This window comes from Cornus florida, unplaced genomic scaffold (assembly GCF_030987335.1).
Source record: "Cornus florida cultivar Cherokee Brave unplaced genomic scaffold, ASM3098733v1 CherokeeBrave_3.0.0_Hap2_Chr09, whole genome shotgun sequence".
NCBI classification, from domain to species: Eukaryota; Viridiplantae; Streptophyta; class Magnoliopsida; order Cornales; family Cornaceae; genus Cornus; species Cornus florida.
Genome location: NW_026775579.1, coordinates 88,253,374 through 88,280,114, shown reverse-complemented (window position 1 = coordinate 88,280,114; position 26,741 = coordinate 88,253,374). Strand labels below are relative to the sequence as shown.

The 26,741-nt window shown below is 34.1% G+C and overlaps 5 protein-coding genes across 5 annotated transcripts; 2 read left to right on the top strand and 3 right to left on the bottom strand.

The window, feature by feature from the left end:
- Positions 1–480: 480 nt before the first annotated feature.
- On the bottom strand, positions 481–1,136 carry LOC132274948 (mitochondrial import receptor subunit TOM9-2-like). The gene has a single exon (XM_059776321.1). It carries the CDS (start codon positions 1,045–1,047, stop codon positions 727–729), a length of 321 nt encoding a protein of 106 aa, XP_059632304.1. The 5' UTR covers positions 1,048–1,136; the 3' UTR covers positions 481–726.
- Positions 1,137–2,061: 925 nt separating this feature from the next.
- Positions 2,062–6,338, bottom strand: LOC132274947 (uncharacterized). The gene is made up of 4 exons (XM_059776320.1): positions 6,053–6,338; positions 4,726–4,954; positions 3,378–3,533; positions 2,062–2,855 (listed from the first exon to the last, which is right to left on the bottom strand). The coding sequence occupies exons 1-4, from the start codon at positions 6,254–6,256 to the stop codon at positions 2,170–2,172; spliced, it is 1,275 nt and encodes a 424-aa protein (XP_059632303.1). The 5' UTR covers positions 6,257–6,338; the 3' UTR covers positions 2,062–2,169.
- A 4,855-nt stretch (positions 6,339–11,193) lies between these two features.
- Positions 11,194–13,722, top strand: LOC132274946 (uncharacterized). Its single transcript, XM_059776319.1, has 5 exons — positions 11,194–11,459; positions 11,565–11,675; positions 12,537–12,632; positions 12,718–12,822; positions 13,311–13,722. Coding segments are annotated over exons 1-5 (582 nt in total). The 5' UTR covers positions 11,194–11,458; the 3' UTR covers positions 13,580–13,722.
- Positions 13,723–14,191: 469 nt separating this feature from the next.
- On the bottom strand, positions 14,192–18,533 carry LOC132274945 (uncharacterized). The gene is made up of 7 exons (XM_059776317.1): positions 18,414–18,533; positions 17,461–18,285; positions 16,609–16,781; positions 16,105–16,189; positions 15,797–16,015; positions 14,825–14,997; positions 14,192–14,534 (listed from the first exon to the last, which is right to left on the bottom strand). Exons 2-7 carry the CDS (start codon positions 18,241–18,243, stop codon positions 14,405–14,407), a joined length of 1,563 nt encoding a protein of 520 aa, XP_059632300.1. The 5' UTR covers positions 18,244–18,285; positions 18,414–18,533; the 3' UTR covers positions 14,192–14,404.
- Positions 18,534–20,873: 2,340 nt separating this feature from the next.
- Positions 20,874–22,944, top strand: LOC132274943 (uncharacterized). The gene has a single exon (XM_059776315.1). The coding sequence runs from the start codon at positions 21,100–21,102 to the stop codon at positions 22,573–22,575; it is 1,476 nt and encodes a 491-aa protein (XP_059632298.1). The 5' UTR covers positions 20,874–21,099; the 3' UTR covers positions 22,576–22,944.
- The last annotated feature ends 3,797 nt before the right edge of the window (positions 22,945–26,741 follow it).

Genomic DNA, 26,741 nt, shown 5'->3' with positions numbered 1-26,741 from the left:
ATGACCACATCGATCATCACAGCTCCAACACCACCACCAACCACAACACACCACTGACCCAACCTCATCTTCACCTCCATCCCCACCACCACCACCACCACTAATCAGACCTACTCACAATCCCTAATTTGAAAGACAAATCCAACCCACAAACTTCGCTACATGATCACTTCAACAATCATCATGATGTCGAATCTTGAACTCCCAACATCCTAGTAAATTTTTTTTTTTTTTTTTTTTTTTTTTTCACATATAGGAAGGATTTATTGCATATCTGCAGACAACCAACTTAAACTTAAATGGTGTAATCAAATATAATATTCACCCAAAAATTCAACTTGAAACCCAAATATAATCCACAAAAATCATCCACCCTAAGTTCTAGCTATGTAACAAAATAAAACAAAACAAGAGCCCATACACAAATATATATGGACCGAAAATTAATAATGTGCTTTGAATTCCAGGAAAGGCATCCACTGAGACAAACCAAAAATTGCACTACCGATATAAAAACGATTATTCTCGAATTCAAGCTCAAGAATATTAAAAACAATCCGTTACAGCATTCGTCCACCATCGTTTTAAAAAAAAAAAAAAACCCTAAATCATATTGGAAAAACCCTAAACCCTCATGGTCTGGATCAAAGAAACCAACCAGAATCCTAAGAAGACCATACCTTTGAGATCATTATCAGAGACACCAATCAGAATATCAACCCCAATCTACTTCTGAGTCGCACCGACGGGAGGGGTGCCGAGTAAACTGGCCTGCTGCATCTCGAGCTCGTTGAGCTGCTGCTCGCGATCCATCGAGATGATGAGCGGCAAGACGAGGATGAGGAACGTCGTGCCGGCGATCCAGGCGGCTTTTCCAGTGCTCTTCATCAGGCGCTTCGATACGTAGGCGGCGTCGGACGCCGCTTGCTTGCCCTTGTGGACGATCACCGACTGCGAGACGGCGCTAGAAACCTTTGATAGGATCCCTTCGCTGTCGCTGCTGTTAGATCTGCTGAGAGATAAGCGTTTTCCGCCCTGAGACGCCATGAGAGACACAAGAAAGAGAGAGAGAGAGAGAGTGTTGCACCGAGTCCTTGAAGTTCTGTGATAAACCTTATGATTAATTTATCAGACTCGTAGGGTTTATAGAAAACTAATAAAGGAAATTAATTAATTAAATCATATTATTATGGTTAAAAAATTATATTATATAAAATATTCCAAATCTTATAAATAAAATTATAGAAGTTACTGGAAATATCTGGAACACGTTTAAATCTTGTAGAATAGGAAAAATTAATTACTGAAATGATAAACTGTCATCTTAAATATTTTTGTATTTTTTATAATTTTTTTTTTTTCCCAATAAATAGTATTTTGTAATAGAATGAAAGCAAACTGAGAGAAAAAAAGAAAAAAAGGAGTTCAGTGTTCGAGTCCTCTACCAAGCCTTCTAGTTTCATCGACTTATCCGGTATTGCAGCTGTGGAGCAGACTGCTGTATCCCTAGTTTGGTGTTTCAGGGTGGGGTCCGTAAGGGTCGTGTCTCGGGGAGTTCTGGGTTATAAAAAAAAAAAAACTGAGAGAAAAAGGGAATGGAACTAATTGCAATATTAACAATTTCTTTACCCTTCAAATTTTTTTTTTTTTTGACTTATTAATCTTATTGAATCTAATTTATGTATTAAGTGAATTGTATGATTGAGAATCAAAATCCAATCTGTTCAAAGTTACATGAGTGCTACAAGACCATTCGACTTTTTTATAATTTTATTAAAAGAAAATTTCAAAACATCAATTATATCAATAATTATGGAACACAGCTCAAATATTCATATTATTTAAGATATATAATATCTTTAAATAGCCTTTGTGTTCAAAATAAACAGTTTTGAAGCAATAACACAATAAAATTGAATTAATTGAGTTTCTTTTACCATCATGCCCAACAAAATGTGTCAAGCACATATTCATACCCATTTCCATGTGTTTGTCCTTCAACCACGACATTTGGACTAATAACTACAGGGTAAATATCGAATATACAATCATCCACAAATCAGTCATTTAAATGTATGTGTTTTGATTGATCAAATTCTTAAAAATAAAAAAATAAATATCACTAAGATTTTTTTAACAAAAGGCAAAAGCATTGACATTTGTTGAAGATTAATCAACAAGAATAAAACCTCTCATTATATATTGCAAACATGAGAACGGCAAGTTAAGAAGGTTCTCCACTTCTTGTGATTTTGAGATAAGAGTGTTCAGAACCAAATCCCTGTGTACATTCCCACCACTAGTCCCAAAACCTCTGCACACAACAAGAGAGGTATTACACACCCAAGGCACAGAAACAGTAAATGCCAAACCAGAATCTTCTTGATCACAAGAACTCTCCTTCCCTATCAGCACATCCTTGTATGCACTGCAAACTCTGGAAACATATTTTCCCATTGGCAGAATCTGGCCGGAGAAAGATGGATCGCCCTCGGCATCTGCGTGAAGGTTCACAATGACTGTTCCATGATCTGGATGAAGCCGGTCTCCTAGAGCTCTGAGAAATGGCGAATCTGGGTCCCAAAGCTTGTGAGGAAAAATGTCTTCGCCGTCATAGGCATCAATGAAGACCATGTCATAAACATTCTTGGTGTCAAGAATGAACTTCTCGGCATCTGATTCATAGAGGTAGAGCCTTTCATGAATACCTTTCCACAGTACTTCGTCCATGGAATTGGGTTTTGAGAGTTGACGCTCACCAGATGGGGCCATGACAGAGAAAGACGGGAACCCCATTGCTTTGATTGAGGCTGAGATAACAAGGGGGTCGATCTCAACAATGTGAACAACAGCACCTGGAGGGAACATGACCTTCCATGTCAGACCGACAAAACTTGAAGACCAACCAATCCGCTTTACAAAAAAAATAAAGAAGAAAGAAATGAGAATTTAACAATGCTCTAACCCACATCAGGAACCTATCACTCTAACAGGAATGAAACAGTTTTTTTTTTGAGATGGCAAAAGACGAAAGCAAGCGCCAGAGTGAAAGAGATCACTCTCACAAAGATGCAAAAGAAAAATAAGAGTACTTAAACTTCATACTCTAACCATTGACCAGTTCAACCCACTTTCTTCTAATTACTACACTAGATTGAGAAACAAAATATAAGGTGTAGAACACAATTCAGAAGAGACATTAATGTGTAGATCAGACGAAAAGAGATCATGATAATTCAGGCAATAAGCAACTTGTTTCCATCAGAAGTTAGTGGGTAATACTTGTCATGATAATTCAGGTAATGATCATATTTTTAACTGAAAAAACACCCAAAACCGGAAAGTGCATATGGAAACAAAAAGTAAAGTCCTCTGACCTTGTATTTTACTAGCCAAAAATAATGGTAAGGTCCCCCCACCATGACCAATGCATAAAACATTCATAATTTTTGTCCCACGTACTACATTCTTGAAATCATAATTGCAGGATGATGCTATGGAAGCCAGCCCAGCTGATACCATACTCTTCACATCTGCGGATGACATTATAAGATCAAATACAAACTTAAGAAGGAATAATTAAGCTAAAGTGTCCAATATATTGATCTAGGAAGTTCTGCTATAGGCCATCAATGAAAAACACTCTGATACATGATACCAGATGTTCAAACAAAGTATATAACACATAGGAGATCCCATAACCAAAGATAAGACAAACATCTGCTGACCATTACAAGAAACAAAATTTGAGGTTCTTCAACCAGACAAAATTAGGTTTTCAAGATAAAAAGTCAATTGGCAATTTAAAACAACACCAAATCTCCAAGAGCTTCTATTCACCAGTACAGATTCTCCATGGTGAGGTTGTACTATGTGCCTCTTTGGTACATGCAAACTCTCAAGTATTTTTCCTAACTTATAATGATAAATTACAGTTTATTTTTGTTGATATCATACATACACATATACTAGCGGAGCTTAATGAAAACATCAGATATGGCACAAATAGAACTGCACTTGAAGAAAATTACATCCATCTATCAATAAGCATCATCTTACCCTTTTTCTTCAACTCCCGAATGGAGGTTATCAGAATTGTGGAATTTTAACCTTAATCAGTAAATAACAAATGCGGTCCAATTCCAATCAGCAACAGAGTTAGAAAATGTGCATATCTATGAAACTAAAAAAGGTATTCAGGAAAAAAAGAAGAAGATGAATCTAGTGACGTAGGGATGTTAATGGCTTCGTCCAACATATTTAATTACCAACAGAGCCACTGAAACCAACTTTAATTTTTTCAAACGCTGTATCTGAATCTCCTTAGTTACACTCTTGAACATTTTCCTTTCCTTGATAGTGTTAGAAGAGCTCTTGATTGCACCCTTTTAACCTCATCACAATTACTCATCACAGTTAAAAGAACTTGAGAAGACACAAGTATTGCTACCTTCATTGACCCTGAATGTTCAATTTGTGGTGGATGTCTCAAAGAGCATGAACAAGTAATTAGCTTCGAGAGGTCTGTAAGGAGAAGAATGTGGAGAACGAGATGCACAAGAATGTGGTACAGTAAAGCAAACACAAGATTGAGACCAAGAAAAATGACATCCACGAAGCATGCTACTAGAACATGAGATAAACTAGAGCCAAATTACAGTTTTCTTTATCGAGATTATAACAAAGCAGTTGCGAAAAGGAAAAAGAAGTGGCAAAGTAATTTACATGGAACAGCCAGGCAATGTGCCTGCTGCATGAAGCATACAGACTCAGGATCTGATTCCCTATAAGCAGCCATTATTTTAACTGTGCTTTGGCGGGTCTCATCATTAAAGCGTAGAGTGCGCCATTGATAACCAAGAATCCTAAAACGTTCATCATGTTCAAAACCAGGATGTATCTCTGCATACCTTTGCTGAAGCCATTTTTCTGTTCCTGGCCAGTAAACTTCGTTCTGCAAACAAAATGAAACAGAAATATCAGTTACTGCAAGATTCCTATGTGACACTCTGAAATTCCTGGTTTAGAAAGTTTTTGGTGCTGGAAATAACTCTAAGCTCAGAACTAATCAAGAACCAAAGCAGAAAGAAATTAATCAAGGACACCAAAATTTGGTAGAGAATTTTGGGACATCTAGAAAAGGCACTATGGATATAAGTAGGAAAAGTAATGTATGTCAGATAGAAGATAAAATGATTTGATAATTACATATTACTTGCAATCTACCCTCCAAGCATCATTGATTCACGTGACTAGCACTGATAATGGCCTTATATGTATTTATGTATACATTTGATAAGTAAATATTACTTGTGACAAAAAAAAAAAATCCTATTATGATGAAAAGATAATCTTTGGCAGTATTGCACAAAGTGGCTTTCTTAGACTCAAATCAACATTGTCATGCTTGGCAGCCGAGCACTACACTATTTGAACAACGAATTGCTAATATGCAACAAGATATAATTTATAATTAAAAGAAGAAAATACATATATCAAATTATTCTGGTATTGTTTAAATAAAAAATATGAGATCTAAACTTGAAAGGACAAAGAATTCATTTAAATATAATTTTTCCCTAAATTTGTTTATATTCAGCTGGTGAAAATTTCTGCACTTTTGGGAGGTGAACAAGGCAGGTTCATATTTTTCGAAGTCTCAACACTTGCTGGAAGAGACCCGCGAATGAATCAACACCTTGAAGAAGAAAGCAATTGCTTTGAGCCCTTAGCTTAAAATTTGAGCAATCTCTAACTGCCACAAATGACCAAATCGAACCATTGAGTACAACCAACCATTACAATAATAAGCATAGAAATTGTAATTTGAATGAGGCCAACAATTACAATAATAAGCATAGAAATTGTAATTTGAATGCGGCACACATTCTCAGAGCTTTCAAATGTTTATCTATACGAATAACAATAACAGATCAATCAACACATTTGAATTCAGATGTATATATATATGACACAGACATATATATAGATAGAGACAAATATACATATAAATATACAGTAGTTATACTCCATGTAGAGATAGAGAGTTAACTGGTCTGGAGGCAGGATACGCAAGGACGGAGACGATGCCGTTTCCTTTATCAGAAGGTGATCGCAGAACTGTAAGGCCGTTGGAGTGATTATCCCACCATTCCGATGAATAAAACCAGTCGCCTTCATCTTCAATGTGACGTCGTGTCTCCGTACAAAACCGCCGGAGTTTTAATCCTATCCTCAACCCTCCTCTCTGCCACATCCTAAAACCCTAAACCCCTAATTTCAAAAGGCCCTAAATCCCGGACATGTGAACTGCCCGTGTAACTAAACTTTACTGTCGTACCATTTTAGTTGTTAATTTTGAAAACTTTAATTTTTAATCACTTTTTATTTTTAAATCATTGATCGTTTTTAACCATGTTCCTTTTATATACTATTTATATCTAATATTAAATATCTATTTTAGTAATTTTAATTCACAAAAATTATGAGGCAAAATTTTTTGAAATGAATAATTAATATAGACTGAGGTAAATAAATAAACTATTCATGAACAATTCCATTGGTAAAAATTTGAATTTACGGATAAATAAGAAAGTATTTTGTATAAAGAATGAAAAGTAAGAGTATTCGATAAGGTAATACACTTCAATTTTTTTACATGAGTATTCAGTGAGTACGTTTCTTTTGTTAAGTAAATGTCCTAATTCCAACCAAAAGCATTCACTACAACCTTTTGATATCACTACTATTTAGTGAGTGTGTGGTTCTATCTTTGAAAGTGAATGGTAATATTTGGAATCTCCAAAAGAGTAAGATGAATGTATGAGTGGTGTAAGCCTAATTTCAATAATTATTTGAAAATTTGTGCTAATTCGGTAATAAGTTAGGTATGCTTGTTAAATTTTAAGGGACATTACTTATTAATTAATGCGCTAAAAATTAAAAATATTTATTTTTTAATTATTAATTAAAAACTTTAGTATTTAAAATTCAGCTCTCAAAATTTTAAGTACTTAAACAACACTTAAGTATCAATGTCTTAAATGAAAATTAATAGCCGAAAGTGAAAGTGAAAAAAATAAATAAAAATAAAATTGCAGAAAAATAAAATAAAATTTTTATGAGTAGTTTGGTGAGTATGAATTTTTTTTAAGAAAAATCTGAAAGTTTTACTTCATATTTTGGATGGTATGAAAATAAGTAGAAAATAGTATGATCTATCTAAATTGTCCACTTCTTTTTTATTAAATGTGACAACAGGTGTAAATAAATTTATATTTAACAAAAATAAAAGATTTTGAAAAATAAAAGCAATATAAAAATCTAAAAAAAAATTGTAGGACGCTTAGAGAGAAATAATTATTAAACTATTGTTATAAAAACAAGGCATAAACACATTTTATTTTAGAATGTAAAAAAAAAATGGATATATTGAAATTTCATGCAAAATTTTACATTTTTTTTATATGAAAATTTTGTGAGAAAGTTGGGTGGTCATGAAAAGTTATTTTTTGATTTAAAAAAAAAAAAATTTCTTGCTATCCAAACTTTTAAAAGGTTTAAAAAAATTCTATTTCTATTTATTTTTTTTTCTATTTCTTTCAATTGTTTCCAACTAACAACTAAGCTTGCCAATGTTTCGTGATTGAGTGAATTTGTTAAGATGTGAACACAACTAGTTTAATGGGATTTCTTGTGGTTCATACTTATAATTATTATTTTTTTATAAAAAATTTAAATTTAAAGCTTGAAATTGAACGAATCAAACAAGCTCTAGAGGGCTCATGCTGTCATGCATAGTTTGACATAAACTAGAGTCAGTTGAATACTATTACAGAGTGATTCAGTGAAGGTTGATGATAGACTTGACTCCCTTGCTAGCATTGTTAAAAATGAGAGGAACCACGATTCATAAACCAAAGTTTCATAGGATTTTTTTTCTTAAAAAGCATATATCATGTTGCTAAATATATACACGATATTTAGCAACATGACGTATGGCACTTCACTTTTATATAATTACATTTTATTTTTAAAATAATAATAATAATAATAATAAGAGGTCCTTATAACATTCAGTGCCATTCTGAAGGTCACACATGAAGTTCAATAAGCATATGTACTATACTAGTATACTCCCACCCTTTGTGCCGCACCAAAAACAATATTTGACGCCGTCATTCAAGCGGTAAAACAGTTACTTTTATTGTGTATGTTGATGATATTGTTCTTATCGGTAATAATACTATCGGAATGGCTGAGGTTACTCTTATTATAACTGAATTGAAATATTCAAAAACAATATAAATGTTGCATGTGATACTTCACAGGTTAGAATTGGAGGCGTGCCCAGTCAAAAAGGACATCCAGTTGCATATTTTAGTGAGAAACTTATGAAGCAACAATTGCATGTTACGTTGTTTTTTTTTTTTTAAATAATAATAAAAGGTCCTTAAATTAATTGATGCACCATTCTCATTTTATAATACCATATCTACCATTTACACCATAAACTCTTAATTACTTTTATTACTATTTTTTATTATTATTATTTTTTATTTTGCCAAAAGATAATTTATTCAACAATTATTAGGATGATGGCCAATATTAAAATCTTTATTAAACTTAAATTATGGATTCAATTAAGAATATTCACTAAACATGGCATAAAATAGAAATTCCAAATTAATTTTTAAAAACCACATCGGAAAAGAAAAGAAAAAACTCAAAGCATAAAATAGAAAAAAAAAATTTTTAATTACCATTTCCATCACCATCCAAATTAATTCTTAAAAATCACATAGATAAAAAATAAAAAAATAAAAAAAATCCAAACTTCAGTTACCATTGCCATCATCATTACCATCAAAAGAGTTTAATGGTTCATGAAATTTTAATAATTATTCAATAGTTTATATGCTAACAATAAGAAAGGCAGGGAATAAGAGAAAAATAGTGGTTAACAAAAATATGTGGGATACAAACAAATAAACAAACAAAAAAACACAATTTTACCATAACTGAAAAGGATAGTTGTATCATTTGAGAAAAACAATTATTAATTTTAAGTTAGAATTAGATGTGTCATTTCCTTTATTAAGGTTGAAACGCAATTGTGGAAAAGTGGGGTGTTGCATCCTAATATATAATTGTACTATTGATTTGGAGATTTGGTGGGCACAAATAGAATGAAAATGGGAATGGAATGAAATAGTCATTCTAATTTTGGTTGTAAATATGAGTAAGAATAGAATGATAATATCCATTCTAGTGTTTGGTTGGATCAATTTAAAATTTAGAATATAATAAATTTTAAATTTAATTAACAAAAGAATATTCTCTAATAATTTTTAAAAAATAAATGGTGGCAGCTATGGTGATGGTGGAGGAAAGTAGTAGTGGTGTAGATGGTGGTGTTGGAAGGCGATGATAGTGGTAGTGGAAGGTGGCAGTGGTGTTGGTGTTGGTGGAAGGCGTTGGCAATAGTGTGGTGGTGGTGATGAAAGAAGATAGTGGTGTAGGTAGCGGTGGTGGAAGTGGCGGCAATGGTGGTGGTTGAAGGAAGTGGCGGTGGTGGTGGAGGTGGAGGAAGGGGATGTTGGTGGAAAACAGTAGCGGCGGTGGTGGTAGAAGGCGGCGGCGGCGGCGGTGGTGAAATGTGGTAGCAGTGGTGGAATGTGGTAGCAGGTGGTGAAAGTAGTAGCCGTGTGGTGGAAAGTGGTGGCGGTGGTGAAAGGCAAAGGCAATGGTAATGGTGGAAGGTGATGGTGGTAGCGGTGGTGAAAGGCGGCTGCGGCGGCAGCGGCGGAAGGCGGTGGTAGTAGTGGTGGTGGTGAAAGACCGAGGTGGTTGTGTTGGAAGCAGGGACGGAGCCAAGATTTCAAGTGAGGCACGCTACAAAAAAAAATAATAAATAAATACACGGAGTGTATATATATATATAAAATATAACAATTGTAAAATTCAGAATACAAAGAAGAATAAAATTATTCAAATATGCACATTTAAAAGAAGAATTTTAAAGGTAGAAGTAGAAAAAGAAAAATGAGAGAATTTTAAAAGGAAAAATTTAAAAAGTTTCACTTGATAAGGAAATTTTGACTTTTTCTATTCAGGAATTTTAATGAATTTGAAGAGTAAAAGATAAAATAAAGATAAATAAAGAAATAATTTTAGGAATCAAAAATTTTATTGGGGCATTGTATAAATTTTTTCATATATATGGAAAAAATTAAAAAAATTACCAAATATATTATAGAGTGCAGGTCAACTCAGGGACACGTGTCCCCTTAGACTTTCATAGGCTCCGTCCCTGGTTGGAAGGTAGCGGTAGTTTTTGGACTTGAAACACGAGGATTTTTGAGAAATTTATTTTTTTAAAAAAATTACTTATGAATGGAATGACCATTTTATAGGTTTAGTTGGAATGACGATCATTCCCACTTTAAATTACATACTAAACAAAGAAATGACTAAAATAAACATTTCATTTCATTCTATTCCATTACATTCATATACAGTCCTGTCCATTCCATTCTATTCTTATACAACAAACACAATATTAGAGTTTTTGATTGTGGAGTTTGAGAGAGACCGATGGATTTTTTTATAAATTTGGTTGTCGGGTTGTTTAGGCCTTGGATTTTGGGTTATTACAGTAATGGTTTCAAAAGGTTTTGAATTTTGGGATGATTTAGCTCCATTTTCTCAATGCCAAATAAGCTTAGATTATCCGTACTTAATTTCCAATTAAATTGCGTATATTTATTATATACAAAATTAATTTTGTGGTGGGCTTTTGAGGGCGGTGAGAGAGAGAGGATAAATTTTGTTCATACAAAGTTAAAATCATAATTATTGAACCCATTTCTTATTATCTTGCTTGCAGAATATTGAAAACATGAGAATTTAATCAACTTGATTCTATTTTTTTACAAGGTAAGAATTAAAAAAAATTAAAAATTAAAAATTAAATTAGTCTAACATTCTAAAATTCACCGACAACTAATTTATTGGGCTATAGAAGGCATCTGCATCTTCTCAAATTATTCAATTAGACACTTTAAAATATAGTCTTGCTTAAGAATTTTTCCAAATTTGTGGCCTGAAAAGCAAAACAATACAAAAAGGAGTGCCAACATAACCGTTGACACTGCCGGTATAGAAACGTATCTGATTCGAACTGACCCACCAGAGCCAAGTGCCCCAACCCAAGCGATCCTTTGACTACCATTGTTGTCTCCTTCACAATATTAAATACAGTGCTCCCATTCAATTCCCACTTTCTTTTGTTGTTCCATGAGTCCTAAAAGTCATTCAACCATTGAATATTCACATCTCTATCACATGTTTTTGGTGTTTTTGCTACTTTCGGTTCGAAGATCTGTGTAACCCAGAACTTAAAATCTCCTTATTCCATCGATTTCTTATTTGCTGAAGCATCTGGGGATTCAAAACAAGTGGGTTTATGATCTCGGTTGTTTTTGTTTATTGCTTTCTTCAATGAATTTTGTTTTTATTGTCGTTTTCTTGGTCTTTATGTTTGTTTTTTTGAATTTTTGAAGTGTATCCAAAGGTGAAGGTGAGGGAACAAGAACAAGATGATCAAGACAGAAGCTTCTTGCCGTCCTTGGAGGCGTTTGAATCTCTCTCCATACATGATTTTGATTCTCCAGGTATATATATATATATATATATATATATATATATATATATATAAACATCCTAGATTACATGTTAGTTCATTTTAATCTATTTTGTTGAGTTTTACTCCTATCCAGCTGTTAGACTTGAAAATTCAGTTTTGTTTTGTTTGGATGATTAATTCAAAGTGTCCTGGTTTTTGGTTTGTTGCTCCTATCTTTAATTAATTACTGTTTGAAAATTTTGGGTTTATTTGAATTTCCGGGAAAAAAAAAGGGTTTATTCAGTGTTTCTTTTCTCAGATAAAGTGATTGTTGTTAATTATGGTGAAAAGGGATAGATTATCTTGATTTTCATCATTTTTCTCTTATGAGTGATTTGCCAGTGGGTCAAAATTGGGTTCATTTTGGACCTTGTTCTGTTCAACTGTTCGATAATACATGATTCAACTATATATATATATATATATATTTAAAAAAACAATAAATTCTGTTGCAATTCAAAATATAAGGAATTAGCATCTTGATCTTTCATTTTCTAAAGCAAATCATTTTAGGAAAACAAGTCTGTATATGAACTTTCCCTATGAATTTATTGTCCTTTGAAATAAAAGCTTCTAGGGTTGAAATTGCCTCGACTTTGTCAATCATAGGTTGAAGCAGTGTAAGTTTTATATGGTCAATTCATGCTCTGAAACAGATGCTACTGAAGTAGGCAACTATAATGTTTAACAGTTTCCTCCGCCATTACAACCTTAGTATTCATGTGGCCTTTTCTTAAAAAAAAATTTAGACACACAATAAAATTGATAATGATGCCATATGCATAACTATTAGTTCTTTGGTTAATGTCACTGTTATATATTCATTTGAAGGTCTTTGTGTTATTTACAGCTAATGAAAGTAAATACGGTTCGCCAGCATCCATTGTGAGAATTCCAACACATCATATTTCAAATTCGGCAACACCTGCGGTTCCTGTAGTTAAAGGTTCAATCTTTACTCCATTTGTGAATCTTAAGGCAAGTTTGTCGTGGTTCTCAAATCGAGCTACATTTCTTTTTTAATTTGACAGAAGCAGGAAAGAACAACAGCAGCAATAGAAAAGATGTGGAGGACAGTAAACCAAATATCAGAGCTGGTTCAATCCTGCGGCCACGTGCTGTTTTATCTAGTCCTGGTATTCCGATATTACTACATTTTCCATATGCATGTTACTATTTTTTTCACACATCTGGAGTTGTTTGATGCATCTATGTTGTTACATTCATATTATATAGTATATATTTTGAAAAACTCCTCTTCCATTTTGATCGAAAATAAGTTTGATTCTTAATTCTGTAGAAAGCTTAGGAGGTCCATCTTTTTCACATGAAAAATTGGATGTTTTCTTTTTTCTGTCAGAGGTTGGATTCAATGACTACATGCTTCGTAAAACCATCCCCTTGAATGCTCATCCAATATGAGTGAAACTAACTGGTCTGGGAACCTTGATGTCTAGTTTCTGTAGAAATATTTTGTGTTGACGAATGTGAAACAGTGGATTGGATTGGATTAATTTTGTCCATAGAGGTCAAGCTGTTTTTCAGATAAAATGAGCACATGTTCAAAATTCAAACCTCGTTCAATACAAAGAGCCATATTGAATTAATCCAATTTTGATTTCAGATAATGATGGGATGATTAGAAGCAGAAAAAAGACGAGAGCAGAATTAATGTCAGGTTTGAAAAACCATAATTTGTGTCAAAACAGACACACACAATGCAAGGTTGAACCAAGAACCATTGTTGCTGAAAGTCCTATAAGCATGAGAAGAGATTCCAAGGATGCTGCTGATCGTAAGACTGATCCTAAAGGAAGAAAAGTTTCATTCGTAGCTGATCCGAGTAAAACCACACACCTCGGTAAAGGGAAACCACTCTGTGTTCGAATTTAAGCATCCACTAATATGACATTAGATCAATAATCAATCTTTTTGAGTGTAGCTATTTTGGAGGGTTTTAATTTTGTCATAAAACCCAAGAATTGTAACTATTATCCAGCTTAATGCATTTGTGTCATGCACTTGGATTTTTAAAATCTTCATATACTCAACTTTGTAAACTTCCTGCCAAAAGATTCACATGAAGAGTCTAGCATAATATTTTAGCATCCTCTTCTGACATTAGTTTCAAATGCAAACAAGTTCTTATGCTTAGGTAAAAAATTTAAAACTATGGTTGCAATAATCAACATTGTTTCATCTTCTTGTAATCTGACACTAATGTATGTGTTGGATAACTGCAAACATTTATGAGTAGCCGAAGTATAAAGCTTTTTCGATCTGTTATACCTCTGTGCTCTGTTTCCAGATAGTTTGCTTTGAAGTTGAATTGTGTGGAAAAACTATATGGGGAATCATGATATTTTATGACCATAAGGGCATAAGGCAACACCCTCACCTCATAGAGATCCCAATTGAATCAAACATAATGGTTCAAATATGTAAAGCTTACTGCACAAATATCATCGCATTTATTCCAAAAGTTCTACCGCTTTAAAAGAGGTGTTCAGAAAAATGAGAAATTTTTATTCCATTCATTTCTAGTCACATACAACTTTATTCAGGAAATCCAGAATTAGACTAAATGGATGACCTGGAAATAGTGTAAGACTCTATCCTTTGATCGATGTGGTCACTGAGTTTTTTTTTTTTAACATGGTAATAATGAAGGTTTTAGCATCTGTCAGCATATTAGCACTTGGAATACTGCTGTAGAGTTCAAGCATTTGCAGAAGTCACTGCTCCCGCTTGAAAAAGTGAAACCTGATTGTTATCTTCCCGTGCACTATACTCCTCCTCATCTTCCTCCGTCTCCCAGAGAAAGCTAGCATATGCCGCAAGAACATAGCTGAAAGCAAATAAAAAGAACAGGTTCGGTTAAGCAGAAAATTTTGAATGCTATATATATTTATAATCCTGGCTATACAAATATCCATAAGCAGTTTATTCTCTCCAGACTGGATTTGTGTGTGCTTGTGTGCACAAACTAGGGATATGCAGGACGTAGATCATGGTTGCATATGAGTCCACTCTACAAGGCTTTTTAGGATCATGTATGGGGTTTCAAGAGAATATCAATAGCTTCCATATTGGATATATGGTTGCATATCGGACAAAGCAATCTGAGAAAATTCCTACCAATCTCCTGGAGTAGCTTGAACTGCTCGCTCAAAATAACAAGTCGCTTTGTCTCGGTCATGATGAAGTTCCCACACCAATTTTGCATATTGTGAAATTATTTCACCGTCTCCCGGATCAGCTAATATTGCACGTGAGTAGTATTCCTCAGCTCCCCGAAGGTCTCCCTTGGACTGTAAGCCAATGCACAAAAAGGAATGGTCATCATATTTGAGAGATCAGACCTGTGAGCTATGGATTAAAATCTATAAGAGAAGCATTAGGTGGATAACACTTAATCCTCATCTTTTCTGTTGTTGTTGTTGCTATGTGTTGCGTCATAGTTTTGGTTGGGGATAATATAGATATTGTTAGAAATCGTGCATTCCTGCCTCTACCACAGGATCAAGGTTGGCGTATCATTTCAAGATCCGGGCTGAACCCTGATCAAATCATAGAAACATCCTGAGTCTCAACACCTCAAAATGCCAGCAAAAATTGGAGATTCTATGCATGGGTGAGTTTTGATGATATGGACTCGGCTTTGGAAAGGAATAGTTGAACCCTTTGAGATGCTGCAATACATTGATTTAATCTGAAATGTGCTTTTTGCTAAACTAGTAACTTGCTTTGATCTGTAAAACTGATTGCTTCCCTTTAAGGAAACACTAGAAGGCCAGGTCTAGAACCGATCTATGTTCTTCACACACACACTATGTATGCATCAGTCTTTCAAAATAATCTGGCTATTCAAGATTCTTAATCAGTTCAATTAAAGCTAGGAACACTCATTTTTCATGTTTTTTAAAATGATTTATTAGTACAAGTTTTCCAATGTGCTGCATTCTATGGAAGCTCATAGCTAGAGCAGTGACTAATCAATCAAGCTTATGATCTGGTTCATTATGAGAAATTTTAAATTACCGGCGTGTATGTGAATTTAACATGAGGAACTAAACAGAAAAAAGAGGAATCCGAATCTATTAATCTCACCTGATGGAGGAACTGGGCATAGTTTCTCAAAAACAAAGGGTTGCAAGGCTCTTCGTGAACCATCCTCTTATAATATTCCTCCATGTTTTCATCCTCGTCTGGAACTGTTGTTGTGAAGCCAACACCCCGTACTGCCTGATGCAAAGGTGAGCTAATTCCCTCCTTTTGTTCTTTAGAATCCGAGTTCTGAATTTCAACCAGATCTTCATGCTTTACATTCTGCAATGTCTATCAAGCATTAGTTCTATCCAATGTGGTTGTGGTTGAGCTTTTGTAAAATCCAAGATGATATAAATACAGAAAAACACCTGAGTATTATCATTCTGTGAAAAATCTTCTTCCTCGTCGTCCTCTATCTCCCAGAGAAATCTAGCGTATGCTGCAAGAACATGGCTGAGAACAAGGAATGGATTGTTAATTACAGAATATATTTTAAAGGCAACACCTTATCCCAGGTGCTTAGTAAGAATAAGAAGCAATAATCCAAGAATGATAGATTCCCTCATGAATTTATCTTGAATCGGGATCTTTTGGCTCAACTTTATCCCAGTTTTGCCGAGGAAGCAACCCATTTTTTACCTTGAATTGGTCAAAATATGCAAAATTTCTTACTTTTTGTGGAGGATTAGATCCAGTAATTGAACATCATATAGATGTTGAAGTTGAACATTATTATTTAAATGACCACTCTGTTGAATTAATGGAGTTGATTTGGAACATACAATTGACAGTGAAAATTCAAACAGAAACTAAAGCACACAATTCCTTGTGGGATTGAAGGAAAGGTCGGATGAATGCAATAAAGTACTCACGTATCATCAGGAGCAGCTTGAGCTGCGCGTTTAAAGTAAATCAAGGCTCTCTCTTGGTCATGATGCAGATCCCACACCAATGCAGCATATTGCTGCAAGATTTCACCATCTTCAGGATCTGCTAGCGTAGCACGGAAATAGTAGTCCTCGGCTCCAAGAAGATCTCCCTTGGACTGTCATTCGGAAAAAAAAAAAAAAAAAATGAAAACATAAGCACAATATTTAATAGAAGAGAAATCATCCTTACATATGATGAAAAACTAATTGAACTTGTAGAAAATACAAGGAGGGCTATCAAGAAGATGTTATCCGCTAAATAGAACTCTAAAACATGACATTTTCTGGGTATTCTTCAATTCAACAAATGCCTTATCTAATGATATAATGAGTGGCAAAAAAATCGAAAACTAGTGAACCAGAGAGAACCCAAGAGGGAGTAAGATTTATTGATGATTTTATTATTATTATTATTAATTGAAGATTTATTGATAATGGTCAAGTTTAATTAACTGTATAATCATCCCAACTATAAAATGATTCAAGAAACTAAAACCATAGTGATTAATTACTAGATTCAATGAAAGAACAAAACTTTCTGGGTATTCTTCAATTCAACAAATGGCTTATCTAATGATATAATGAGTGCCCAAAAAATCGAAATCTAGTAAACCAGTGAGAACCCAAAAGGGGTTTAGATTTATTGATGATTTTTTTAATTTATTTTTAATTAATTGAAGATTTATTGATAATGGTTGAGTCTAATTAACTGTATAATCATCCCAAGTGTAAAATGCCTCATTAAACTAAAACCATAGTGATTAATAACTAGATTCAATGCAGAACGAAACTTACCCGCAAAAGCTGAGCATAGTTCCTTAGAAACAAAGGGTTGCAAGGATTTTCACCAACCATCCTCTTATAATACTCCTCAACATTGCCGGTCTCATCCAGACCTGCCTGAGTGAAATCACCGCCACCGCCGTCATCAATCCCAAAACCTGTAGCAAGATACATAAGAGGACTAAGTGGCTGATTAGTTTCCTCCTCTTCTTTTCTTTCAATACGCAAATTCCGAAATCCACTCGGCAAATCCTCTTCTTCTTCAGCATCCTCCTGAATCAAGCTCATAGCTTTCTTCCCAAAACAGAATTCATCACTACCCATAGCTTCAATGCTGTCTCCAATTGTCACAGACCTCACCAAATCTTCTCTCCCCAACTCCTTTGCTTCTTCTTCATTCCCATCTTCTGTATTGAATATCGAAAACGACGGAGGTGAATACAACATTGTTTTATGGAGTTTATGACAGAATCTTGTTGACTTAATTGAATCACCACAGAATCCCTCCAAATCAGAAGAAGTCGAGCCTAGCCCTTCTAAATTGCCCTCAGACAGGGCTCTACGAAAGGCGTTGCGACGAAGATTATTGGGTTTTGGATCGAAATAATTGATCCCAGAGGGAGATTTAGATTTCGGTGATGAGTGGTTGCAAGAAAATGAGCTCAAATTGAGATGGTGCTGATGGTGAGCAGCTTGAATGAATGAAACTTTGGTGGTGGTGGTGTCAAAGTCTCTGTTTGGACTGTCTGAGAAGCTTGTGTGAAGAACTGGAGATGATGAGCTTCTGAGTAGCATCTGTGATCTAGATTTCTTGGTTGAGATTGTAAAGCTTTGACCCTGTGAATAAGAGTGGGAAGTGCCCAATTAAAGTAAAATAGAACCAAAAATTACTCAAAAAAGAAAATTTATTTTTCTAGGTAATTGTTATTGTCAAGAGCAACTTTTGATGCTTTTCCAATACTCACTTTTTATGTGCAATGCGTACCGTTTTGTGTTTCGATAAAAGCCATAAATGTGCGTGCTTTTGTTTGAATTTTCTTCTCTGAAACGTAACGCATGTGTATGCATTTGTTTGAATTTTCTTTTTTGAAACGTGACATGCTTCCTTTATCGTTGCAGCACTAAATTACCCTAAAAATTGGTAATGGGTATCACAGATTTCATGTTCATACTCACATGGGGATGTAACAAAATATCACAGCAGCAGGATACATGTGAATTTCTGGTTGAGAAGTAAACCAGAAAATCAACATTTCCAATTTTTCATTTTACCAAATTTAATCTCGAGCATACATTTTTTTTAGAGCTTGTAAAAGTGATGGAACAAGTGGACAAAACAAGATTTGACTAACAAGAAACGTGAGGAAACTATTGTATTGGGCCTATTGGCCTAAAGAAATGCACCAAAAATAAGTGTCTTTATCACAAATATCGGATCTAAGCTAGCAAACAATTGGGTGGCGGTTTTGTATTTTAAGGACAGTCGGTGAGTCAAACCTAGCCTCAATTCTAGACTATTCTCTATCTCTCCTTCTTTTTTTTTTCAAAAAAATAAAAATAAAATTAAAACCCTTAATGGTAAAACACCATCTAATTGAAACAAACTTAATGTTTTTTTGGGGTCAAATAAACAATTAAGTCATATATACTAATTATGAAAATGGAGTCAGTGGACAGAAACAAGCAAAGCAAAGAGATATGAAAGTGGACATGCCTTGGATGGTGGTTTGTGATGTTTATGCAACTTGTTTTGAATTGAGATGGCTATTGGCCTCCTCTTTATGAAGGGATGGGAAGGGTAGATTTTAGATGGGTCATTGAAGGATGTGAGATTTTGAAGCTTTCCATAAATAGATAATATATTAATCAATATTCTATTTCTGTTGGATATGCCATGTGTCGAGGTAGTGTCATGGACACGTGTAACTTGTATTCTGTTTTTTTCTCTCTTTATTCTTGTCTGTAATTGGATTGAATGCCACTCAAGGTATGAGGAAAAAAAAGTGTATTATTACTCCATTATCTTTCGTTTTTAAAAGTCTATTTTTCAATTTTTTTTTTTTTTTTTTTTTTTAACCAAAGACTCCTTGGTGTGTCATGAAAAAGCTATGCTTCATGTATTCATATAATTTTCAACCTAAAGAGTTGTTTCTATTAGGGCAAACCTTAAAAAGGTGAAATTAAAAAGCAATGAATTTAGATATTACTGTCTACAAATAAATTATAATAACCTAATTCAACACTTAATTGTGGACCGAATAAGTAGGGATGGAGCCGGGTTAAGGCTCAAGGGTCCATGTGTCCTTCAACTTTTCAAAAATTACATTTTTATATGCATAATTTTCTAAAATTTTAAAATTATCCCCCTCAACTTTAAAATTTTTTATTTTTGTATGTATAATTCTTTTAAAATTTAAACTTTTCACCCCTAAACTTTAGCAAATTTAATTTTTGTATGTATAGTTTTATAAAATTTTAAATTGCCCTGCCTTAAAAAAATTATTACATTTTTCCCCTTGAACATAATTTTTGACTCCGTACCTGAGAATAAGTGCTTTATTGAATTAAATATATTTAATAATGCAATTTGAATATTACTTGAAAATATTTAAAATGAAGTAAAATTTTAAATAATAAGAAGTTCACTTATCATTTAATACCGAATGCTTAGAATTAAAAAATTAAAAAGACCTCTGCTTTAAATTATCTTCTAAAAACTTTTGTACTGCAAATTTAGATCTTAAAAATTTTAGTATTTTGTTTTTAATTTTATCAAAAACACCGAAAACTTCAGGTGCGGTGAGTAGTGACAACAAATGACAAATGCCCAACAGATAAGGTTCATAATTATAAGACTTCAGGTGTGGTGAGTAGTGACAACAAATGAGAAATGCCCAACAGATAAGGTTCATATGTTTAAAATGGACCAAGTTTCATAACACTTAGTTGAATACTAGTCGTCTTAGTTTTTTATTAATATTAAAGTCGTTACAATTTATATCAATTCAAATTATTTTTATCATTAGTGAGTCACCCTTACATGTAATATTATGTTTACCATACCAAAACTAATACAAATTTGTGTCAAATTGCTCTGGATTTCTATCACACCGTACCTCATAAATTAAAGTAACTCGTCATTTGAGGATGTTAAAATCAAAAAATTATCAGTTACAGTCAAGAATCCAACAATAGAGAACAACAATCGCCTTAGTAATCGCAATCCCCAACCCTACTACTAATTATGGTGTTAATGAGGTAGTTTTTTTTTGTTTTAACCATGTTAATGAGGTAGTTACACCTTTTACATAACAACTGCAAGTTTTAACTAAATTATATTTGAATAACAACATATTCCTAAAATAGAAATATGCTAATTTATACAGTTTTACAAATTATGGTCAAAACAACCTGTCTCTCCTTCCTCTTCGCTGAATTTGATTGTCCTATGATGACCTCCTCCCAATTCTCTCTATTTCACTTTTTTATTTCTCTCTTTCTCTTCCATCCTTGACGCCAGCATCTCCCTCATCGTCCTACCTTCGGACGATGAGCGGAACCTTCTGGCAACTAATTTCCGTGCTAACTAATTAAGAAAGAGGCCATAAAACCAGCATCACCACCATCACCGTCACCATCACCATTGTTAACATGTCGTCGACTATCTTGAAACCCTTTCAACTTTTGGAAATCAATGTCATATCGGGTCAGGACTTGCAACCAGTGTCCAAGAACATGAAGACCTACGCCACCGCTTGGGTACACAAGAATCGCAAATTGTCGACCCGCGTTGACAAGGAAGGCCATAATAGCCCTACATGGAATGACAAGTTCGTCTTTCGCGTTGACGAAGAATTCTTGAGTAACGACACCTCGGCAGTCATGATTGAGATCTACTCCGTGCATTGGTTTCGTGACACCCTCGTTGGCACCGTCCGTATCCTTGTCGGTAACCTCATCCCTCCCATTGCTCGAGCTCGCCGCCACCACCAGCAACACCACCTCGGAATGCGATTCGTTGCCCTCCAGGTCCGCCGCCCCTCGGGGCGACCCCAGGGAATATTGAACATTGGGGTGGCACTTCTTGACAGCTCCATGCGGAGCATGCCCTTATACACTCAGCTAAGCACATCGGCCGTTGGATATCGTGATTTGATGGGACAACAGAACTCACATCAAAATCACAATCACAACCACAACGAAAATAATCTAAGCAGCAATAAGAGTAATAACAATCCACCACATGTGAGACCGATATTACGTCGATCACGAAGCGAACGCAGTGGTCGAGTGACATTTGATGATCTTTCTACCGTAAACGGCTCTATTGCAGGGGTGGCGCGAAAAAGGTTGACAAATGGAAATGCTAGTTCGATGATCAGCGGTTCAGAATTGACGGACCAACCTAAAAGGAAGGGTAAAAAGGGAAAAGCAAGTTCCGTGATTAGCGGAGCGGAGCTCCGAGAAAAACCTAAAGAAAAAGGAAGCAAAATGAAAGCAAATTCGGTAATAAGCGGGTCGGACAATGCCAAACATGCAAAGCCCATCTCCATCAACTTCCACCACCCAAAGCTTCACGACCTGATTAAAGGAAAACCGACCCATGAAAGATTCGGGTCAGATCTCAGCGACTCAACTGTTGAAAAGCCCCTTCTCAAGCCTCCGCCAAAAGAGACCGTAATCGGCAAACCCATTTCGAAATTCGACTTCGGGCAGCCGAAAGGGAAGCTCTTATTCGGAGCCCCGGGGAAACCCAATTCGATTTGGTCGGATTCGGAAGTGGGTCCGTCGCCATCGGAGGTGGCGGCTGCGATGGCGGGGGAGAGGTACCCGCTAGACGACAATGGGAGCTCGGTGTTGGACGGATGGAGCTTGGACGAGAGCGTGGAAGGGCTACGGTCGAAGCTGGAGAGGTGGCGGACGGAGCTACCACCGCTGTACGATCGAGGCTTCTCCACCAGCACTTTCAGGTCCACCGGCCAACATGCTCGGCGGCACACCGATGGAGGAAGTGGGTTGTTCTCATGCTTCAGCAACGTCTACGGGTATGAGTGCCAGTGCATTTGCGGGAAGCCTACCCAAACTGGGAGAAGCCTTAGCGCTCGGATCTCTAGCCCGACGTTATAATTCGGGTCGGATCTTTATTCGACTCAATGACTCGATCCGACGAGAATGTTGGGGGTGTATTGGATGATGATCCAGGTTTGAATGGATTTGGAGCATGATTGCTAACATGCGCGGGGTGCGTATAGAGACCTGATCATAATATAGGTACACAACTTACTTTGACTGTTTTTTATTGGAATTTGGGTAAATATGGCTAACATGAGCTTGAGTGAAAATATAAGGGATTTGGGGAGCAAGGAAAAGGACATGTATAATATTGGTGATGAAAGGTGTAGTTGTGTTGTTGGTTAGGCCATTTCAGTAATTGTTCTTGGTCAATTAATTGGGAATTTATTTTCTCTTTTAATCATCAAATTTATGAGCATAATATATTGGCTGTTTTTTCACTCTTTATTTGTTTTAATCATCAAATACTGTATGGTTGTTGGCATTATTTGAGAAGGAAAAATTGACATTTCAAGGATTGGAAATTCTTGTGCTTGATTCAACTACAACAAGAGGAACACAAAAGTATAGAAATTGCATATATGTTATAATAATCTGATGAAATTCATCTCTAGAAAATGTTGATTTTCTATTAATTTAGGATGTTTAGTGCATAATCAATAAATGTTCTTCGTCGATTTTTAAAATAATACTATGTTTAAAGCTACAGGTTTCATGAAAATGTTCATATCACAGTGGCATAAGGATTCTAGATCATTTCTTACAGAACATTTGTGAAGGATGATGATATTTGTTAATTGAGATCATTTTTGTTTCAACAAGAATCAAATGCTTGTATTACTATATCTGACTCATGCAAACCCGTGGTTAATATTTTCTTTTAAACTAATATGACCTAAGTTTAGGAAGCTCCTTCAAAAGCTACCAAAGTCTCCAATACTTCGGTCACCAATTGACCAAGGTCTTGGTGACCTGACATCCACTAGTGAGACTAATGTCCCTTTTTTTCATTGGAAAATGATATACAGTTTAACAGTTAGGTTATAACGTTATCATGACGTTAACTCTGATTTACACAAAAATAGTCAAAATTATATAACGTTATCATGACGTCAACTCTGATTTATATAAAAATAGTCAAAATTATCTTGATTATCTTTTTCAATTGATTCTCAAACAATAATTGATAATGTCATCATTATGTACATTCTTACTTTAATAAAAATAATCGGAATTGTCCGACAATCAAACTGCATGCATGTCATAACTCTTTCCCAATTGTCTATCATGCAATTGCCTTCCCTATGGGCCATATCTATTGCATTTGTCCAAGCATAAGACATTCTCATTGATATTTAACTTTTTCAATTACATTGTATGGAGCATTGGGCAACAAGAGAAGATATGATCTTCATCTTCTAATGTATAAACATTCTTTTCCCACAAGAAAATTGTATTAACAAGAATCGTTTTCATAAAAGTATTCACATAAAACATTTTCTTGCAAAAAGAAACAAATAAAATAGAAGAAAATCAGAAAACGCCATCCTAGGATATCATATTTAATTAACTCTTGTGCTTATTATTAAAAATTATTTTAACAATTAATTCACGTGTTCAATTACAATGATTTATTTAATGGTATTAAACTTGTCATATAGTTGGTCAATAGCATCATTAGATCGAAACCAACTCAATTAGTCACTTAATGTATCATGATCATTGACATTCCAACATTAATAAATTCTAGGTAGTAATAATACATCATTAATTCCCATAGTATTTGTTTATAATATGTGACTCCCCATAATACATGTTTCCTAAGTTATTGATTTCAAATGATTTTGTTTAATGCCTTATTAGTGATACTCCACTTAACAACATACAACTAATAATCTATTATTACAAATTATTCATTATCATCTTAAAACCCTTGATGAATTTTGTAGCTTTTGCCACCAACTTGTATCATGGCCATGGGCTTTTAAATCAATACCAATAATATTTATTAGGTTATCTCTATTGCCAATGTTTCCACAAGAGTAATTGATGATTTCAACTATTGTATTCACTACTTTCACATTTATATATTAATTTAATTGCTTAGTGTTGGCTTTGACAGTTTGACCCTAGTACATTCTTTCCATGAAGGGACTTTAAAGAGTGTGTGTGTGTATATGAGTTTAAGAAATGGATTGAATTTCATGAGACTATAAACAGTTCTTAGTTCTTAATATTTCGCTCGTCTCATAATAAATGTTATGTATTGAAAAACGTGACTTAATTATGAAACAAAGGGAGTAATTGCAATTCTTAGTTCTTAATATTTCGTTCGTCTCATAATAAATGTCATGTATTGAAAAACGAACTTATTATGAAACAGATGGAGTAATTGTTAATCATAGTCAAGTATTCAAACATAAACATTATTTATTTATTGTATGTGTCTATGATGTAAAAAACTAAATACAATATTTTATTAGTAAATATAGTTCGTGTTAATTTCAAATTGTTATCAACTTACATACGACAAACTTTTTTTTATCAAATTCCGACAATCTAAATTGTATGTAAAGAAAAAATTTAACCTTACAAATCGTAATGAGTATGCAACAATTAAAATTGAAATCCAGTGTTATTTAAACAATACTGGGGTTTAGAGTTGGAGTGGGTGATCTGAAATATCGTAGTACTCGTTGATGCTATCCCTACTTTTCGCCAATAATTAATAAAAATATCTTCTTGTATGGCAAGGAAAAGAAAAGAAAAATTATGAGCACTAAGAAATTTGTAGAAAAATATACAAGTGTGAGTGAATTGTTGAAGTGATAACTTATGAATAAGAACTTTTAATAAAAATGTAAATCATATGTTATGCTAGTAATTAATTAGGGTTGATTCACCAAAAGAAAAGATAGAAGACACTATAGTATATAACATTAAAAAGTAGGAGTAACATAGGAAGAGTACTGTTATATGTGAGCCCCACCAGTGTGACTCAGATAAAATAAAAATAAAAAAAATGCTGAAAATTTTATTAATCATGTTTCTTTTGTTTTGATTACTTGATTAATTTTTTGTTTTGGGAAAAAAAGGTAAAGTAAATTAAAAATAAAAAATAAATAAAAAAGGGTGGTGGAGGAGCTCAAAGGTGGGGGCACTCGATGAGGTTGCTTAGTTGGTAACACCGGTGGAATAATAAAATGGAAAGTAGTGAGTGTTAAAAGGAAAGGCAACAAAAATGGGTAAGCGCGGCGGCCAGACACAATGATGCTGCGTATCCAAACATTTCAGCTCTCTCATTATTAGAATCTTCCCTTTTGTGGGCCTATTAAAGCCTATTTCCGTACCCTCCTCTATATATATACTTATATAATATGTGTATATATATTTAGATAATATGTGTACATATTTAGAGTAAGAATATGGACTTGATGAACTTAACCTTAGGTTACCATTGAGAACATTGAAAAACAAAAAAAAAAAATTAGTACAAGAAAAAAAAATACTAATTATGTTTGAAAAAGGAAGGAAAAAAATTATTTTAATAAATTTTACCATTATATCTTTTTTCATAAATTTTATCGGGTAGATTTGATATTAACGAATTTTTATTAAAAATGTTAATATTACTTTTTTTTCTTTTTTATTAGACTCTATTCATTGGCACAGGACAAAAATATTTTGTTTTTGTATGGTTACTCTTTTTATGCATGTCATATGAAAGAATGCAATAAGATGCATCACAATTACATCACTAGTGCAACACTAGGAATATATTTGACGTGAAAATGTAATCCTTGTATAACAAATTAATTATATCTAAATGTAATAATGTAACAAATTTTAGTGGTAAAATACAACACCTTGCATTGAATTTACATTTCTGGTGTATATATAAATTATGAACCCGTATTATTTATTAACTTAGTTAACAGAGTAGACTAATTTCTCAAATGGGTGTATTCGTGTAGATGAAATATATATATATATATATATATATATATGTATGTATGTATATGCATATGTGTGTATATGTATACACAAATTACGATCAGAGCACTCATATATAAAAATAAATGTACTAGTATTTTATCTTGATTAAAATTGTTAAAAGAGTTTGTCCTAAAACCGCAGGACCCATTTTTTTTATGAAGGCTGTCCCCATATGACCCAGTCAGCCGCGCACCCTGTCGGCCAACGTGGCACTCTGCTAATGG

Excerpts from the sequence above, each read along its gene's own strand:
- LOC132274947 (XM_059776320.1), bottom strand. The coding sequence starts at position 6,256 with ATGTGGCAGAGAGGAGGGTTGAGGATAGGATTAAAACTCCGGCGGTTT. Across the intron at positions 3,534-4,725 it reads ACATTGCCTGGCTGTTCCAT|ATGTGAAGAGTATGGTATCA; the intron begins GTAAATTACTTT and ends TGTCATCCGCAG. Across the intron at positions 2,856-3,377 it reads TTTGGCTAGTAAAATACAAG|GTGCTGTTGTTCACATTGTT; the intron begins GTCAGAGGACTT and ends TGTTCCCTCCAG.
- LOC132274948 (XM_059776321.1), bottom strand. The coding sequence starts at position 1,047 with ATGGCGTCTCAGGGCGGAAAACGCTTATCTCTCAGCAGATCTAACAGC.
- LOC132274946 (XM_059776319.1), top strand. Across the intron at positions 11,676-12,536 it reads ACATGATTTTGATTCTCCAG|CTAATGAAAGTAAATACGGT; the intron begins GTATATATATAT and ends TGTTATTTACAG. Across the intron at positions 12,823-13,310 it reads TGCTGTTTTATCTAGTCCTG|ATAATGATGGGATGATTAGA; the intron begins GTATTCCGATAT and ends TTTTGATTTCAG.
- LOC132274945 (XM_059776317.1), bottom strand. The coding sequence starts at position 18,243 with ATGCTACTCAGAAGCTCATCATCTCCAGTTCTTCACACAAGCTTCTCA. Across the intron at positions 16,782-17,460 it reads ACTATGCTCAGCTTTTGCGG|TCCAAGGGAGATCTTCTTGG; the intron begins GTAAGTTTCGTT and ends TCCGAATGACAG. Across the intron at positions 14,998-15,796 it reads ATGCCCAGTTCCTCCATCAG|TCCAAGGGAGACCTTCGGGG; the intron begins GTGAGATTAATA and ends ATTGGCTTACAG.
- LOC132274943 (XM_059776315.1), top strand. The coding sequence starts at position 21,100 with ATGTCGTCGACTATCTTGAAACCCTTTCAACTTTTGGAAATCAATGTC.